The sequence below is a fragment of the Sarcophilus harrisii genome, chromosome 2 (genome assembly GCF_902635505.1).
Source record: "Sarcophilus harrisii chromosome 2, mSarHar1.11, whole genome shotgun sequence".
Classification (NCBI taxonomy): Eukaryota; Metazoa; Chordata; class Mammalia; order Dasyuromorphia; family Dasyuridae; genus Sarcophilus; species Sarcophilus harrisii.
The window spans coordinates 211831405-211850822 of NC_045427.1; the positions used below are offsets into that span (position 1 = coordinate 211831405).

The window sequence follows — 19418 nt, forward strand, 5'->3', positions numbered from 1 at the left end:
GGCTACAATCACTTCACCTCTCATTTCCCTGAGGCAGCTCTAAGGGGCTCCAGAGATAAACTGATGTGTTTGGAGGGAGGGTGTTTCTCTATCTGGAACCCCTCACACCGATGAAATCACAGTGCTGATCCAATAGCAATAACATTTTACATTTGGGTAGCAATTTTCATGACTATTGGTCTCAGGGAATCTGGGCAGCTCTCTCAAGAGTCTAAGTTAATACTGAGTTGCCGATTGTCATTGTTGAAGGGAAGCCCCAAGCCAAGACATTTCTTATACTGATATCGCCCACACACAACACTTTAAGGTTTAAAATATATTATATACATCATTTAATTTGAACCTCACAACCACTTTGTGAATGCAAATGTTACAGATATTATTATGCTCATTTTACATATGAGAAAACAGATTCAGGATGGTTAAGCTATTTAATAACACAACTAATGTCTGGAACCCAGATTTCTTCTGACTCCAAGGTCAATGCCACATTGCTTCTTTCAAAATGGGTCTTCACACTTGAAAAGTTTGATTTGTGTGAATTATAACATCTTCAACCTGCAGACTCAACGAAGCTAGGGAAAGGTAGGCTGAGAATATATATCAGTCCTACATTGAAGATGAACTGGGATCAAAAACTCAAGGGGCAAAAGCCTGGCAGCAGATTGTCCAGCTTCAGAAAGGAACTACATTGATCAGAAACTCATGTCTGGCATCTGCAATTAGGTTGATCTAGTGGACAGGGTATTCACTTGGAGTCAAAGCCTCAGACATTTATTGTGTAATCCTGAGCAAGTCACTTAAACACTACAGCCTTAGCTTTCCCATCTGGAAAATGGGAATAATAACAACACCTACCTCCTATGGTAATTATAAGGGTTAAATAAGAGAGCATTTGTTAAAGTGCTTTGTAAATCTTGAAACACTATATAGATACTAGTTATTATTCAGTATTAATGAAATGGTGTCACACATCTGATACTTTAAATTGCACTACTCTCTGCTCCTTGGTCCAAGTCTCAATTTGCTCAGCTATAAAATGAAGATAATGATACCAGCAGTACCTATCTCAAAGGGCTACTGCAAGGTTCAAATGAGATAATTAATAGGAAATTCCCCTTTGCAAAATCTGAAGCAGTATAAAAATATCCTGAGGCAGTATAAACATTAAACTGAAATGAAGCCCTAGGGTCAAGAAGAACCTTGAATTCAACTCCTGTCTTTAATACATCCTGGTTATCTGGCCCTGAACAAGTCACATTACCACTTGATGTTCCTAATCTAGGCTATTCAAGGTTTTTTCCTCAAAAAAATGCATTTTGTTTCTTTTTTTTTTTAACATGCATTTATCACCCCTCTCTCTGGTCTCCCCCTCACATTGAACAAAGGGTCAATTCAGAGGATGAGACAAGTGTGAAAGCCCAGCATAAAGTGCTTTCTTTATTTGTGAAAGAGTCTGATAGTACCAGAACAGAAGATGCTAAACACTCAGGTTTGGGGAGAGTTAAAAATTCTCCCAAGATGTGGGGGTCTTATAATCTCCAAGAAGTTAAAGCCTATTTTGCTGGGTGCTGGTTTTCCCAATAAATCCATGTGAGTCGATGATTTAGCAAGGGCCTTGGCCGTGTGGTTATTGGCAATAGCAATCTCACTTACACAGAACAACATTTGGAACAAGCCGTAATTTAGAGTGGGATTTATATTGTTTGTTCAGCCGCCACACACCGGGCAAGTCGTAAATCCCCCTGAAGAGGAAGAGGGGAAACTGACAATATTTATGAACTAGAGACAGGGAGGAGAACCCGATTGAGTTCTTTGATTTGTTGCTGCCCTGAAACTGCACCTCCTGGCTCCAGCCAATGATGGAACCGTTCCCTCGGGTGCTCAGTAGACCCCACGAGCCATTTTCTCCTGGGAGCTGGACCAAAGTCACCCCTCAAGTGTCATATGATAAATGGTGGCAATGGTTAATGAGAAGGATCTGCTATTTCATCAACATGAAGAACTCATCCACCAAGAGAGATGGAAACTCATCCACAATTTAGTGGGCTAAATTTAGAGGTGGGTAACAGTGCTATAGGTGGGATTTCATCCCAGATCTTCCAGACTCCAAGCCCAGGACGCTATATACTACATCATGCTGTTCCTCTGGTCTTTGTTTAATAAACTTAATTTCTCCAGCAAAGGGAATAGAAATATGGGAAGGAGCTAAGGAAAGATTTTCATATTATCAATGCTCTGGACTCAAGGATGAGGAATGCCTCCTGTCCAAGGGCTAATGGTCCCATTTTATCTTCCTATTTGTCTTTACGTTGGTTTAAAGAGAAATGACAATGTGGAAAGGACATCGTTTGAATCCCACTCCTGCCTCTGACTACCTTGTATGACCTTGAGAGAGACACTTCATCTCTAGATTTCAGTTTCCTCCTCTATAACATGAGGGGGTTGGATTAGATGATGACTTTCAAGGTCCCTTACAGCTTTAAATTTACAGTCCTGAATAGAACACATTTCATAGCTTTATTTTACCAAAATTTCATATGTTTATTGTTGTTATTTGTTGTTTGATTCCTTTCCTGGAAAATTTCTAACTCTCTCCTTAATTTAAATATGACTATGTAAGACCACAACAGTTACAGAGAAATTTAGTTCAATATTTATAAGAGCTTTTGAAAATATCAAAAGGAATATTATCTCTAGTTTCTACTGTATGGGTTTAACTGATTTTATGCTTATTAATTTTATAATTGAATCAGCTTTTCCTCTGAATTAACTTTAAGTTACAAGTTAACTTCTTATCATCCACCAAAGGTATATTGTCCATCCTTGCTTGTCCTTGAACAAACCCTTCTCCGTAACAAACCTATCTGGGAGCCAGGGAGTCTACTAACTCAGAAGCACTAACAAGAGCTACAAGATGTTGTTGGGTCCCATAAAACAATTAATATTCCTTAATTATCAGAGAGGAGTGATCTTTAGCCTCCTATGGGTGCATTAGGCTGCTTTCTATAAAATAACCAATCATTTGTCCCAATCCCCACAATGCTATCAACTATGTAACCAATTGTATCGTCTTTCCTCCTACCCAACTCTGTATTACCCAAAACAATATTAAGGCTGGTGAGTCCTACATGTGTGTCTTTGAATATTGAGAGACCCCACTGACCCAGAGTATCCATCTTTTCCTTTCTAGCGAAGCTGCATGTAACTAAGCAGCCCACATTTCATCCATCTCCTCTATGGAGTCTAGAACACATACAAGGCATGTGCTGATTACTTCTAAAGGGAGGGTTTGACCATGTCATTTTCTCAGTCAAGATGCTTTCCACTACTGCTCTTTAGGATCAACTACAGACTCCTCAGTTTGACCTTAAAGCTGGTTCAGGGTAGGATTTTTGGTGGGCAAGGATTGTCTTTCCTTTGTATTTCCCTGATTCCTGAATAAGAATACCTGGTAAATGCTGAGTAACAGCTGTGGGTCCCCTGTCTGGAGGCTTAGATTCAGACCGTGTACCCACAGGCAGGGCAGAGAGAATACTGTGCAGCAGCAGTAGAAAGATGGGACAAAATTGAAAGAGGGGGAAAGAAGCTGGATTGCAGTTCTGGAAGACCTGAGCTAATAACTGCCAATAAATAGCTTCATAACCTGGAGAAAGGACTTCTATTTCTCTGGTTTGGTTTTCTCATTTGTGAAAGGAGGGAGCTGAACTGCTAGGTACGACCTGGAGAGGGTCAGTGACAAGAAAGATCCCACATCCACCAAAATGTTATTGCAGCACTTTCTGTAATAACAAAGAAAACAGAATGTCCATTCATTGGGGAATAGCTATGAACGTGGAGCATGAATGTGATGGAATATTATGGCACTCTGAGAAACAATGATGATGGATATCAATATCATTATTATGATAATATTATAATATATTGTATATTATATAATACAAGTAATATAAGAATACTATAAGAAATGGGGTGAAGGTAGACTGCAAGGCAAGGTAAGCAAATGAGGAAAACAACATACACAATGATTAGTACGGTATAAATGAAAGAATAGCAATGACCAAATAATGGAAACTGACCACTGTTTAAATTATAATGACCAAGCTTGGCCCCAAAGAAGATTGATTAAGAATGAGCCTGCCTACAAAAATGAGCAAGACAGTTTTGCAGCTAAGCTGCAGAATATATTTTGTTGTTGGTCAACCATTTTCAATCATGACTGACTTTGTGACCCCTTTGGGGTCACAAAGATACTGAAGTGGTTTGCTATTTCCTTTTCCAGCTCATTTTACAGATGAGGAAACTGAGTCAAACAGGGTTAAGTGATTTGCTCAGGATCATACTGCTAGTGAGTGTCTAAGACTAGAGTTGAATTCAAGAAGAGGAGTATTCCTGACCTAGGCCCAGCACTCCTCCTGCTGTGTTACCTAGCTGCCCAGGAGAATGTATTTTGTATTAAAAAAAAAAAATGAAAATTGTGTAGCAGAGATTCATGGTTATCATGGACAATCCAATTTTTATGTTCTTTTGTATATTTGGAAAAGCTATATGTGATTTTTAAAAATTGTTTTTAAGAAAAAAATGCACTTCCCCTTCTCTATTTGTAGACTTGAGGGGAGGGCGGGAATGGGTGTGGAATCTTGCTTTTGATATATTGATTGATTTTTCTGAACAATTTTTTCTTCTTTTAAAAATTCTTTGTTGGGGCATCTAGGTGGCGCAGTGGACAGAGCACCAGCCCTGAAGTGAGGAGGACCTGAGTTCAAATATGACCTCAGACACTTAACACTTCCTGGCTGTGTGACCCTGGGCAAGTCACTTAACCCTAATTGCCTCAGGAAAAAAAAAATTCTTTGTTGTAAGTAATGACTCCAAGATATATAAGGAAAAGTAGATGATATAAAAACAAAAGATAGCACTATGTGTGTGTGTAAGTGTAAGTACATTTACAGACGGACAGACAAGCTTGTATACAAATACAGGTGGGACTACTGTGCAATCTGGCGTGTCTGACTCCCTGCGCAGTTCTGACACAGCCTTTACCGGGAGGACAGGGAGACTGGTCCCCGGCTCTGCCCACGCTGGCTGAGTGACTGTGGATCAGCCTCTTAATGTCTCTGAGCCTTAACTTAGCTTGGTAAAATGAGGTCTTCTCTCAGGTTCCTCTCTGCCGGTTCTAAACCCTGTGAGTCCTGGAGGAGCCCATCATGTTTGACTAATTGGCTCCCCGCTGAAATGCAGCTTCCTCTAGGGTAGTTCCAGGCTTTTGTTAAACAACACACATCAACACCTCCCGGGGTTGTCGAATAGATGTAGAAGTGAAGGCAACACCTTTATATCGAGCCCAAATTGTGAGAGCAGATTTATTTGGGAGGACGAGGCGCTGACTGGGACAGAACTGAATTCTAGCCAGGAGGCAGTTAGAGCTGGGGAGGGGGGTTGGTGGGGTTAAATAGAGTCTAATCCACCACCAGCACCCCATTTTCCAAATGAAGAGCAACAGAGAAATTAATAAGAGCTTTGCCTAAACCTCACCCATTGAGGTGCAGTCAAGTAGCTACAAGCCAGGCTCTTTCCTCTAGACATTTCTATGTTAAAAAGAAAAGTTGCCCCCCTACCTCAGCTGCCCCAGAAGTCTCATGACATCAAAGAATGTTGGTGGCAAAGGGACCTTGGAGGCCATGGAGGCCAAATCTCTACTAGGATTCATGAGCTCCCAAGGGGTCGGTGGACAGATTTCAGGGGGCCCGTCAACTTGAATTGGGAGGAGAGAAATGGCATCTTTATTTTTTTTACTAATCTTTGATTTCCTTTGTAATCCTTTCTTTTTATGCATCTGAAAGCATCATTGAGGAAGGGTCCAGCCACTTCATTAAACTATCAGAAAGGTCCAGGGCACAAAAAAGATGACAAAGCCCTGTTGTAGTCCAATATTCTCATTTAAAAATATATATATTGCTGATTTGTTGCTACATCGCCTATATTTCCCGATACATCCTTTCCTCCCTACTCCCAACCCCCAGAAAGGCATCCTTTATGACAAAGAATTTTTAAAAAGGAAAGAAAATAGTTTAGCAAAACTAACCAACACATCATCTGACTCTGACAATATATGCAATATTACTGTTAGCAAAAGTTATTGCAAAAACTTGGATTTATATCAAGCTTTATAGTATATAAAGCATTTCACATCCATGATCTCATTTGATGCTTACAGCCATCCTGGGAGGTAGGCAAAGCTGGGACTATGGTACCCATTTTACTGATGAGGAAACAAAGAGGTGAACATGGTCAGAGTGGGCACACCAGAGCCTGAGGTATAGACATACATGCATAAATGTACATAAAAACATGAATACTACGTAACACTAACAGACCTGAGTCCCAGGCAATGGAGAAAAAAAAAACAGAAGGAAAAAAATGGAAATAAGAAAGCCGTCTAAATAGAAGGGCAAGAGATAAAAAAAGAGACAGGGGTAGGACTGTGGGGGATGGAGGTAAGAATCATTTTTGTCTAATAGTTTAACTACTTTAACAGTTTAAAACTCTTCAAGTACCACCACCTACATGAAGTTTTTCCTGACTTCTCCAGATGCTAGGATCCCCTCTGCCCTTGTGACACCATTCCTTTCCTTATATTTACCTTGGATTTATTATGCATCCATCTTGAGGCAGCTAAATAGTATTACAGATAACAGAACTCTGACCTGGAGCCTGGAGGATCTGAGTTCAAATATGACTTCAGATACTTTTTAGCTGTGTGGGGTAAGTCTCTTAATCTTTATCTGCCTCAATTTCCCCATCTGTAAAATGGAGTTAACAATAGCACCTACCACTTAGGATAGTTGTGAAGATCAAATGAAATATTTGTAAAGCCATTTGCAAACCTGAAAGTCTTAGCTATATGCCATCAATAAAAGTTTTTTTTAGTAATAATACTAATGAATAATAATGTACATTTTTCCCCAGAGCAAATATAAGATTCATGGAGACAAAGACTGTTTCATTTTGGTCTTTGAACACCCAGTGCTTGACATATAGTGGGACTTTCCTAAAAGCTTGCTGATTAATGGGCATCCAGCTTTCCCAACAAGAGCCCCCACTCCCAAGAGTCCCCTCATATGTTAAATGAAGGGATTCAACTCCAAGCTTTAAAAGTCTATCATGATGTGCCCCATCAACAGTCCCAAGGCCGTGGGCTGTCTAGGTTGGCCCTATTCTACACTTATTCCATGAAGTATCACTTGGGATCATGAGTCATATTCAGTCAGTGCTCCCAGACCCAAACTGCCAAGCCTCAGTGGCTCATCGAGGTTATTAGAACTGGAAGAAGCCTTAAGACTCACCTAATGTAATCTCATTTTCTATGTGAGGAAAGGAAGCACCACAGAAAACCAGAGCCTCCCAGCCAGAGTCACCCAACTTCCAGGAGGAGAGGGAGAACTCATTTCCAAATCTCCAGAGTTTTAACCTCATTCTCTTCTTTCTATAATGAGAATTCCTCAGTTTTTTTTGTCATAGATCCTTTTCATAGACTTAGGAAGCTATGAATCCCTTCTCTGAATAATAGTTTTAAATATATAATATAAAGTGCATAGGATTGTAAAGCAGTTATAATATTGCAAATTTTTTTAAAGTTTACAGATCCTAGATTGAATACACCCCTTATACCATTCTAAAAATCAAGACCTTCTTAGAAACCATTAATTGGAGAATCAACCAGTATTTTCTGATTAGTAAGCAGTAAAAGTGGGCATTTGAGATTTTCAGCTATTTTAAGGAATGGCTAATGGTTAATGGATAAAGAATCAACTTCAGTGACAGGATTGGAATTTAAATCCTACCTAGACCACATATTGGCTATGTGATCCCAGGTAAGTCACCTGCTTCCTCAAGTGCTTAAATAAATCTCTAAGACAGTAAATTGCAGAGCAAGCCCTGATTGCATTGGTAGAGGGAATAGTTTTCTACACCCAGGAACTTACAGGTATAAACCAAAACAAACCAAACCTCTGTGGAGCTTTGGGAGAAAAGGGAGCTGTCTCCAAGCTAGGAGGAGACATCTCACCTATGTTCTCAATCATAGCGTCTAAAGCCATCACAGCAGCTCCGTAAATGGCAGAACTCTTGGAGTTGAGGTTATCTGAGACCACAGTGACCACGGAGACCAGCACCGGGTGCAAGTTGTCTTTGAGGTGAGGGATCATTTCTGTAAAGACCTCGAGAGCACATTGGTTCACTTTCTTGTTGGGATCCTGCAGCCTCGGGATGAAAATATCGAAGATCTGGGAAGACAAAGAAAAAACAAAGACTCGCTGGGGGTTCTTGTGGGTCAAGCAGGGAGGATGCAGAAGAAAAAAGAGATGTGGAAGTCAACTAAGTGATCTGTGCAGTCTGCGGGACCACAATCAACTCTAAACAAGTTCATTATCAAGAGATACTGAGGACCGTTATTTCATGGATGGTGGGGTAGGGTAGAAAGAGGGCTGCAAGTCTCTCTGTATCCCAAAGAGATCTTAAAGGAAGGAAAGGGACCCACATGTGCAAGAATGTTTGTGGCAGCCCTTTTTGTAGTGACAAGAAATTGGAAATTGAGTGGATGCCCATCAGTTGGAGAATGATTGAATAAATTATGGTATATGAATGTTATGGAATATTATTGTTCTGTAAGACAGGACCAGCAGATGATTTCAGAAAGGCCTGGAGAGACTTACACGAACTGATGCTAAGTGAGGCAAGAAGAACTAAGAGAACATTGTACATAGCAGCAAGATTATGTGATGATCAGATGTGATGGATTTGACTCTTTTTAACAATATGATGATTCAAGATAAGTCCAATAGACTTAGGATGGAAAGTACCAATCACATCCCATGTGAGAACTATGGAGACTGAGTGTGGATTAAAACATAGTTATCATCACCTTTTTGTTTGTTTTTTCTTTCTCTTTTTTTCCCCTCTTGATTGATTTTTCTTGTACAACATGACTAAAATGGAAATATGTTTAAAAGGATTATACATATTTAGTGCTTACTGTCTTGGGGAGGAAAGAGGTAAGGGGGAAAAGGAAAAAAATTCAGAACACAAAGTCTTACAAAAATGAATGTAGAAAATTATATTTACCTGTTATTTGGAAAAAATAAAATTGTAATTTTAAAAAAGAAAAAAATAGGGCTGGAATTTGACCTAGAAGATTTGAACCCAAATCTTAGCTCCGTGCAGCCTTGGATAAATTACCTAGACTTTCTGAGCTTCTGTTCCCTCATATGTAAAATGAGGGAGTTCGATTCTGAAGGGTGTCATACTCAAATAGAAAAATCCCTACTGACTGTACATTGACTTAGAAAAATATAACTTAACATTATCTAACTTTTGTATTTTTTATAAATTAAATTTTATTATTTTTTATTATTTTAATATGGTTCCAGCTATATTTGGACATTTTTATGGACCATGAGTAGATAGCTTCTAAGGTCCTTTTACGGATCTATTATTGAGGAGTAAATAATACATATTGATTATCCACATACCCACATGCATGAATCTTTATCACTTGCCTCACATGAGATAGCATAATGCCAGGCACTAAAAAAAAAAAAAAAAAAAAAAAAGGCAAGAAAACCAACTTCTTTCCTGTCCAGAGAGATACACAATACTGAAACAGGAGTAAGTATGTCTGGCTTTCAGGCAGTGGAGCAATTGAAATACACTTTACTGAGAGGCAAAGGAACTAGTGTGAGTCCCAGCTTTGTCAACAATTGTAGGATACTGGGCAGGTCATTTAACTGCCCCAAGTTTTTACCTTGTCTGTAAAATGGGAATAAACCTGTTCTTCCTACCTCACAGGTTTGTTGTAAGACTCAAATTAAAAAAAAATTCCAGGAAAGAGCTTTTGAAACATGAAGCACCACACAAATGTAAGCCATCCCTGCCATCACCCTTGCTTCTTCCTGTGTAGTCATGCTTTGGTGGATAAATCCTCTAAAACTCAAGTTCCCTTGCATTCAAGGTAGCCATATTAAAAATGAGACAAAATGCCCATAAATCATGTGAAGCAGAATGATAAAGGATCTGAGGGATTATCTACTTGTTATCTGTCCAAAACTTCCTAGCAATGAGAAACGTACAAAGTGAAAAATGCTAAGCCTTGTGCAGTAGTCAGCCCTCCATCTCCAGAGGTCTTTCAAGTGGAAGCTGCCTGACCCCTTGCCAAGGGAGAGGACTCCTTCTCAGACAAAGATAGCTTCTCTGAGACTTCTTCCAAGCCCAAGGTGCCATTGTGGCTCCTGGGACAATCTTCAAGTAGAGAGAAGCAATAGACAGGAGATCATGTCTAAAGTCACTTCAAAGCAACAGAGGCAGCCACAGAGCCAGAGCTGAGCAGCCTCTTCAAAGGCATTTTTAGCAAGTTTATTGACAAGTAAACTTGATAAAAATGAAACAAACAAACAAAAAACAACTGGCCCTCTCTACATGACCTCCGTGTCCCGGTGTGCTCACCTGTGTTAGGTTGGCGGTGATAAAATTGTGGTTATTCTTGCAGTGGGCAAGGAGAAGGGTAATGCCCTCCATTCGGGTCCGGTATTCCTTGGACTGCAGCAGGGAACTCAGCTCTTTCAACTGCTCTATCATCTCCGGGTTACGTATGTTGCTACGATGAACCACCACTGGCTCGATCTCTGCGCTGCACCTGTGAGAGGGTTCAGGGGCTGCCTCAGAGGCAGCCCCCAAGAAGTGACCCCTCCCAGACAGACAGCTCCCCACTTCTCCTTCCCCATCATTTACTCCCACCCCTTGGGACAACTGGGGCCATAGGAACGAGCTTCTGGGGGGTAAGACCTCCAGTCAAAACCAACCAATCTTGACCATTGGCTATGGACATTCCCACTCAAACTTGAAAAAGCTATAGTTCATAGAAACTCTGTGAATTCTCCCTTCTCTGAGAATGATGGCCCCAGGGACAGCAGACATTATTAGTAAGGTAGCACTGGAATATAGATGTAAACCTGGAAAAGTCCTCAGAAGCCTTCTGTACAACCCTTTCATTTTACAGATGAGAGAAATTAGTTCTAAAAAGAGGTTAAGGAACATGTCCAACATGATAACAGTAATTACATATCAAAGGCATGAACTTTTTTCAGAAAAAAGGAAAAAAGGAGAGGGGAGAGAAGGAAAAAGGAGGGGAGAGGAGAACAGAGCAAAGAGGAAAGGAGAGGAGAATGGAGAGGAGAGCAGGGAAGAGAGGAGAAGGAAGGAGAGGGGAGGGGAGAAGAGAAGGGAGGGGAAGGGAGAAGGGAAGGGAGGGGAAAGGGGAGGGAGGAGAGGGAAGAAAGGAAGAGAGGGGAAGGAAGAGGGGAAGGGAGGGGAGGGGAGAGAGAGGAATGATTTATTGATTTGAATGCTTGGAACCAAGTTAAAAATAAAGGTTGAAGGCAATGAAGGAATCAAGAAACAGTGAAAGTTTAAGTGTATAGAATAAGAATTACATTTTTAGGCATGGCCAATGTGGAAATTTGTTTGGCCTGAGTGCATATTTGTCCACAAGGGTTTTGTTTCCACTTATTTTCAATTTTTCAATAGTGGGGGACTGGGAAAGAGAAAAAAAATAAATGCTTGTTAAGGTAATTAAAAGGAAAGAAGGAAAGAAAGGGAAAGGAGAAAGAAAGACAGGGGCAGAGGGACAGAAGGGGCAGGGAGAGAGGGAGAGAAGGAAGTAGGATGGAAGGAAGTTTGTAGTATGGGGACCTGGGTTTTTATTCCCAGTTTTGCCACTCCCTATCTTTGTGACCTTGACCAAATACTTTTGACCTTTCTTGGTCCCCTTTTCCTTCTCTGTAAAATGAGGTCCCTAAATGACTTCCAGGGACCTCCTTTCCGCTTAAACTGTACAAGATAAATTGAACAACTGCTCTAAATTGCTTGCCGACATTGCCCCAATTTATTCAAATTCGGTGAAAAATAGGACTCAGAGCATTGTATACAGGAGGATTTTCACCTCCTTCTTATATCAGCACTAGGATGTCTATGCAAGCATTGACTTATATATTCTCCTTTTAGTCCCATTGTGGCCTGAGCCCTATTTTCCTTCCCACAATGCTATTTCCCATTACCCAGCAGGACATAAAGGTTCTCCTCACAGACTGGTCCTAATCAGTCCTCTCTCCCATAGATCTTTAAATCAATTCAATAATTCAAAAGCAGTGTCATACCCTTGTTCAGTAATCCGGATTTCCTCAGAGGCTATTGAGTTCTTTATTTTTCGGCCCTTGATAGGTGGAGGTTCTATGTTTTCTTCGACTCCCTAAAAATAATCCATATATACAGAAATAATGAAGGGACAGGCCCATTCTAGAAACACCACAACACACCCCAAAGACCAGGAAACAAACAGAAGATGACCACCATCGGATTGGATTTTCACAATACAAACAGCAGCCCGCCCAGAAATGTGCCTGGGCTCTTTACAAACCAGATCTTTAGACTTGCTTTCTGTACCACAAGCCTCAAAGTCTGTGAAGGTCAAGCAAAACCCACCGCAAGGAAAAAATGGAGATTGAAACACCTTTCCTATGTGTCTCCAGAGTCTAGCAGGAGATCAGTCAGCTAAGGCTTGCCAAGCTTGGCTTTTCCTCCACAGCTATTAGAAATGCTGGATCTTGAAAGCAAGAACTGTTTCTTTCTTGTTCTTGTATGCCTGGTATATAGTACAGTACCTGGCACATAGTAGGAGCTTGATAAACATGTGTTTCATTTATAGAAGACTAAGTATTATAACATCTATACCTGACTAGTTTGTAACTTAGGAGTTTAAGAATTCTTGGTTCAAAAACTGGCTATTATTTACTAATACTAAGTCTCCACACCAATATGGGCTTCAGTTATCTCATCCATAAAATGGAAGTACTAATATTTGCACTACCTCACATAGTTATTTTGGAGAAAGTGCTATATAGACTTAAGCTACTCATGAAAATGTGAATTATTATTTAAGATCCCCATATGTTTCCCTAAAGGGATTAGCAATTAAAGCCTTAAGAAAAGCTGAAACAAAACAAAATTTTTAAAAAGTAAAGAAAGAGTATAAGATAATACCTATAGAAATGTTAACTTGTACAGCTGTGTAAATTTGAGCAAATTATATCACCGGGTGTCAGTTTCCTGAAAGGGATCTCAAAGTCATCTAGTTGAATCCTCTCATTTTACAGACAAGGAAACTGAGGCCAGGGAGAATTAATAAAAAGATCATGTGCTCAACATGGGTATCACATTTTAGGAAGAACATTGATTAACCAGAGAGTACCCAGGATATTCAATAGACTGATTATCATGTTACTGAAAGAGCTTTAATTAATTTTACATAAGAGGAAACTGATTCAAGCTGGGAATACTCAAGACCAGAAGTTATCTGGTCTGAGCCCCTCATTAAGAGATGAAGGACTGAGTCCCAGGGAAGTCAGATGACTTTGCTCCGAGAGACAACACTGATAGAGCTTTTGACCCTTACTTAGTCTAGCATTATTTTTCCTCCACCACGGCTACTTCTTTCAAAAAGAGGAGGGAAGAAATCTAGAAGGAAGTACATTATAAGGAATGCTGAAACCTCAGAAAGTAATGAATGAAAACTCCATCCCATCTCCAGCTCTGTCCTTGCCCTAAAATTCCTTACAGGGATCATATTTTGACACTCAATTTCCATTCCTCCATCATCTCCTTGAAGCTGCATTTGATCATTGTCTTGGAGTCCTCCTCCAAGCCAGAAGTTCGGACTCCCTCTTCATACTTGGTACTCACCTTTTGTTTAATGGTTGCCATCACATCACACAGGTCATGAGATGGGAAGGACTGTTTCAGGAATGCATCAAACCTTGCATTTGACATCAAAGTGTTCATCATCTTCCGGCCACAAAATCTGCAATGAGAAGAGGAAAAAGATAAGGACAGCCTTAATGAAAGCTGCCTTCATCCCCTTTACACACATGGATCGCTCCTGACCAATATGGGGATTTGACAGCAACTCCTGGAGATTTAGAATGTCATTGTTCCATTTCCCTCTTAAATACATCCCAGAAAGATCTCTCCAGCATGTAATCTTTCTCAGCTGAAAACTGAAAAGCTCTTGGATTGTGAGATCACCTGGGGGATAACAAGTATGCTGATGGAAAATCTCTGTGCATTGAGACCTCCAGGTACTTACCCAGATGTGTCAAGTTCAAGATCATAATCATGAACCAAGATCTAGAAGTCATCATAGACACCATCTAGACGAATCCTTTCCATTGAGAAGAAACAAGGAGAGTGGAATTCATTGATTTGTTCAGGGTCCCACAGCTCACAAGTGTTTCAGGTGAGATTTCAACCTGTGTCTTCCTCACTCCAACTGTGGTACTCAATCTATTCTACATAAACTTCTGAGAGATTTCTATATTGAACATACCATCTCACTGTACTCTCTGGATTGTTTTGAGCCATGACATTTGACCTCTTATGTCAAATATACCAAAAGACTCTAAAGATCTGATTCTTTTTGTACAGCAAAATAACGGTTTGGTCATGTATACTTATTGTGTATCTAATTTATATTTTAATATATTTAACATCTACTGGTCATCCTGCCATCTGGGAGAGAGGGTAGGGGGAAGGAGGGGAAAAATTGGAACAAGAGGTTTGGCAATTGTCAATGCTGTAAAGTTAAGTTACCCATACATATAACCTGTAAATAAAATAAAAGGCTATTAAATAATAAAAAAAAGACTCTAAAGAAAGTGTACACTTCCATGTGTGCACGCCACCCATGCACACATAGAAAATTACTTCAATTTTTAAAAAATGAATGTGACCTCCACTCACTTTTTTTCTCAGAACATTGTCACAGAAACATAGTATAGACATGAGAAGAGACTGTTTATTAGCAAGTAGATATTTTTACTCAAAGTTCCCAAGTGTCCACGACATTGAACTTCATGATGCTAACACAACCACAGATGCCTGGGAACTCTGGGTAAAAATGTTTACTTGCTTGCATACAGACACTCTCCGTTTCCATGGTTTCACAGAAAAGAACAAGTTGGGGTTATGTACAAAAAAATCCACATTGTTCTCTGAAAACATGTGGTGGGATTCTGATTTACTCCCCGTAAACATATCTCAAAGTACAAGTCCTTCTAACCCTAACAGTGTAGGCTTCTAGGGTCTTCTCTAACATGAAAAATAATTTTCCTCCAGTAACCTATAAATCTAAAACTTGGAACATCACTATCAGCCAACCCTACTGTTCTTTCCTTTCCTCTTTGTTGTAATGAAAACCATGTTTTTTAAAGGCAATAATAGATAGACCCCCATTAATGTCCAGACAGAGGAAATATAGAAGCATAAAACTAATTTCTATTAGCTCTTTTGATTAGTGGACAGTGCTAACAAGACCACTGAAGTTCTCTGGAAGTTTCCCTGATTCCATAACCCAGATTTGACAATCAAAAAACATCTGCCATTGGTCAACAGGGAAAGCAGATGAACCAGAATAGATGGAGCAAAAAAACAATCCCCACTGTGGAAAGACTACCAAAAAAAAAAAAAAAAAAAAAAAGCTCAGGCTGATAAATGGTCAAAAGATATGAGAACACAATTTTCAGATGATGAAATTAAAGCCATCTATAGTCACATAAAAAAAAAAAACCACTGTAAATCACTACTGAAATGCAAAACAACTAAAATAACTGCACACCTCTCTGATTGGCTAAGATGACAGGAAAAGATAATAAATGTTAGAGGGAATGTAGGAAAACTGGGATACTAATGCATTGTGGGTGGAGTTGTGAAATGATTCAACCATTCTAGAGAGCAATCTGGAACTAAGTCCAAAGGGCTGTAAAAACGTGCACGCCCTTTGATCCAGCACTGCCACTATTGGGTCTGCATCCCAAGGAAATCATAAAGGAGGAAAAAGGACCCACGTGTGCAAAAATGTTTGCAGCAGCTTTTTGTGGTAACAAAGAATTGGAAAATGAGTAGATGACCATCATCTGAGGAATGGCTGAATACTCTGTGGTACATGAAGGTAATGGAATATTATTGTTCTATAAAAAATGATGAACAAGCTGATTTTAGAAAGATTTGAAAAGATTTGCATGAATTGATTCTGAGTGAAACAAGCAGAACTAGGAATATGTTGTAACCAATAATAGCAAGAATGTGAGATGATCAGCTGTGAAAGACTTAGTTCTTCTCAGTGGTTCAGTGATCTAAGGTAATGCCAACAAACTTTAGACAGAAAAATGCCATCTGTATCCAGAAAAAGAATTATGGAGATTAAATGTAAACCAACATATGCTATGTTCACTTTTTTCTGAGGATTTTTTTTCTCTTCCATGGTTTTTCTCTTTTGTTCTGATTTTTCTCTCCCAACATGATTCATAAAGCAATGTGTATTAAAAAAATAAATTAAAAATAAAATTTTTAAAAAGCTCACGCTCCCTGGGACTGAATACCTAGTTCATTTTTGAATGACAAAGATTAGCCTTGGAGAAGATGAGAAAAGTGGGGGACCAGGTGTGGAACACTAAATATACAATCAGACACAGTTGTTAGGTGGGTTCTGTTGTACTAATTTTTTTCTTTAAAAAAAAAAATCTGTTACAAGGGAAGTCTTATTGTGTAGGAGAGAAGATAAATTATTTGGAAATACTTGTGATGAAAAAGTTCATTTAAAAAAAATATGAAGAACTAGTTTCTCTCTTGCACAGAGCTGGACCTGGGGAGCAGCATTTGCATTAGGTAGCTGACTAGGGGGTAATGTGAAACACTTTTTAATATAATCAGCTGTGTGAAATAAATATTATCCTGAAAGTCAGAGGACTCCAATCTGGAGTCATGGCCATTTGCTCCCTGTGTGTCCTGAGCCTCAGATTTCTCATCTATAAAATGGGGGAAAGAGTCTGACTAGACCAGGGCTTCTTAAACTTTTTCCACTGGCAACCCTCCTTTTTGACTAAGAAATTTTGATGAGACCCTGAAAATAAAGGTATATAATATAGGTATACAAATCAAACATTTACTAATAATAAATCATAATTTCATGACCCCCACAATCAGTTCCAAGATCCTATACAGGGTTACAACCCACAATTTAAGAAACTTTAGATTAGATGACCTATGAGGTCCCTTCTAGTCTTGATCTTCAAGTCGAAATATATAAATGATATCTCCCCTCACTAAGCTCTACAATAATAACTATACTTATACTACAGAATTGCAAGAGGAAAAACCTCAGGTTTTTGAGGGTTTTGGGGGGTTTTGGGGGGTAAATCTCAGAGTCAATGTTGTCTACTGTTATAAAATGTGTATATATTTGTGCAACCAGGTTCCATAACATGTTGACATTTACTTGCAGGTATATAAGGAAGGGGAACAGGAAGACACCAAGCTTGCCACAGGCACACTGACATGTTATCTGAGTCAATTCTGCTTTCTGCCCTTCCTCTGTTCCCTTCTCATAACAAGGTTCATTGGTTATTATGTTTAATATATCATGTTTAACAATTCTGTAGGATAAATTAGCTACCCTCTTGACTTCCCTCTGTTCATTATATTCATGAGGTCATAACTCAGAGGCAATATTACTATTGCCCCAAAGTCCCCATTTTACAGATGAGAAGATCCAAGCGATGGAAATGACTTGCTTAAAAAACACAGAAATTGGAAGTAGCAAGTCAGGATTGGAACTCAAGACTTCTTAACTACAAAGCCAGGGATCTTTTTACTGCATCGTGCCGCCTCTCATTCCTTTGTCAGAGTCTAGGGAGAGCTTTACTTTTACAAAATACCTTGTATCTTTGTTGGAGTCCTGGGCAAGCTTTACCATTGTTCGGATCAGCATGTCCGTACTTTCCCTTGTCCCTGACAGCAGTTTATCAGCCCCGATCTGCTCTACGACATTGCACAGGTGCTCAGCAGCGCATTTTCGGATTAGTGGGTTTCTGTGACTGAAAGAAAGCACAGCATTACCAGGAGTATCGGCCCAGGGTGGGACACCCAGACCTCAGGAGAGAGGACCAGCAATCATTGGGACTTAGATTCAAAGGCATTTCATGTCAATGACCTAAACTCTGGGGAGATACAGGTTCAGCTGCTGAGGGGTCCCCAAGGAGCCTAGAACACAGATAGAAAAAGAACTATACACTCCTGATCAATAGGCTGGGTCAGAAAAGGGGAAGTAGGAGAAAGGAAGACAGAACACAGGGTTACCTGACTCCTAAAAACCACCCAAAAACTCCTATCTTATCTCTCTCTCTCTCTCCTCTCTCCTCTCTCTCTCCATTTCCTTCAGGGCTCCTAAGCCCAATACACTACTTCTGTGTCCTATGCCCATTTATCACCTAGCACCAAGTGCTTTCTCTCCAAAGGCTCCTCTGAAAACCTGACCTTGATTCCTCTTGGCAAGGGGAAGGAGCACACCACCAGTGTGATCAATCTCGCCGAAGGTAGGAAAATAGTGATAATTAATCTACAGGTTGACACAAGGTCACCGGTCTGCAGTAATCTGAAACAGGAACCCAGATCTGCACATTACTTCAAGATGTCCAATCTACAGTTGGATACGGTCACCAATCTGTACATGGATAGTAGAAGAGAGACACGCAAACTGATACAAGACCACCCCCTGCAGGTCTTAGACAAGATCACTGATCAGCAGAATAATGCAAGATCCCAGATCTGCAGGTTTGGTGCAACCTCCTAAAGGGTGATGCTCATAAGTCTAAAGGGTTGCATCCACAAATGAAAATGGAGTAGAAGTTTTTATAATACTTAAAAAGAGGAAACAAATCTGGTTGAAGAAAAGCTACACGAGAGGTTTGTCCAATCAGTAGGAAGAACAGAATGTGCAGTTGATGATGCATCAAAATCTGTTTGATTTTACTCCTGACTGGCCCAGATTTCATCAGAAAGAAACACGTCCTCCTCAGGGAGAGGAAGAGGAGATTCTCCACAAGAACAAGCCTCTTCAGGTTTGTATCCCTTTGGTGCCTATTACTGGAATCCGCAGGTGCCCCCACCAGCCTGCTTCAGTAACATAACAAGGTGCCTCCTCTCTCCTTCCTGCCCAAGGGCTTGGTGACACACACATGTACTTCATCCAGAAGCCCTAACCCCCTGTTATCTTTTTAATCTCTCAGCATCCCTATCACACAGGCTAACTGGGGGAGAGAACAGGCAGGAGAGGGAATGGGGGGAAAGCCTTCCTGCCCAAAGAAAGGGCATGTAAACCCTAAGGTTATATGAGGAGGGTTCCCATTTTATCATCCTTCTTCCGTAGTTCCTTCCATTTTCTTGTTTTCATTCTCTTCCCTAAGCCCTCCCTTCCACAATGATCCTTTCTTTTCATTCTATCCCATCCCATCCCATCTCCAATTTCCATATCCTTC

General features: G+C 40.0%; 1 protein-coding gene across 1 annotated transcript in view; it reads right to left on the reverse strand.

The window, feature by feature from the left end:
- TOGARAM2 (TOG array regulator of axonemal microtubules 2) overlaps nt 1-19418 on the reverse strand; it is a 66361-nt gene that overhangs the window by 22658 nt on the left and 24285 nt on the right. The window contains exons 13-17 of the mRNA XM_012539840.2: nt 17820-17978; nt 13792-13909; nt 12210-12301; nt 10501-10690; nt 8069-8285 (exon numbers count right to left, since the gene is read on the reverse strand). Of these exons, the coding sequence (XP_012395294.1) occupies nt 8069-8285; nt 10501-10690; nt 12210-12301; nt 13792-13909; nt 17820-17978 (776 nt within the window). The remainder of the gene's footprint in view (nt 1-8068; nt 8286-10500; nt 10691-12209; nt 12302-13791; nt 13910-17819; nt 17979-19418) is intronic.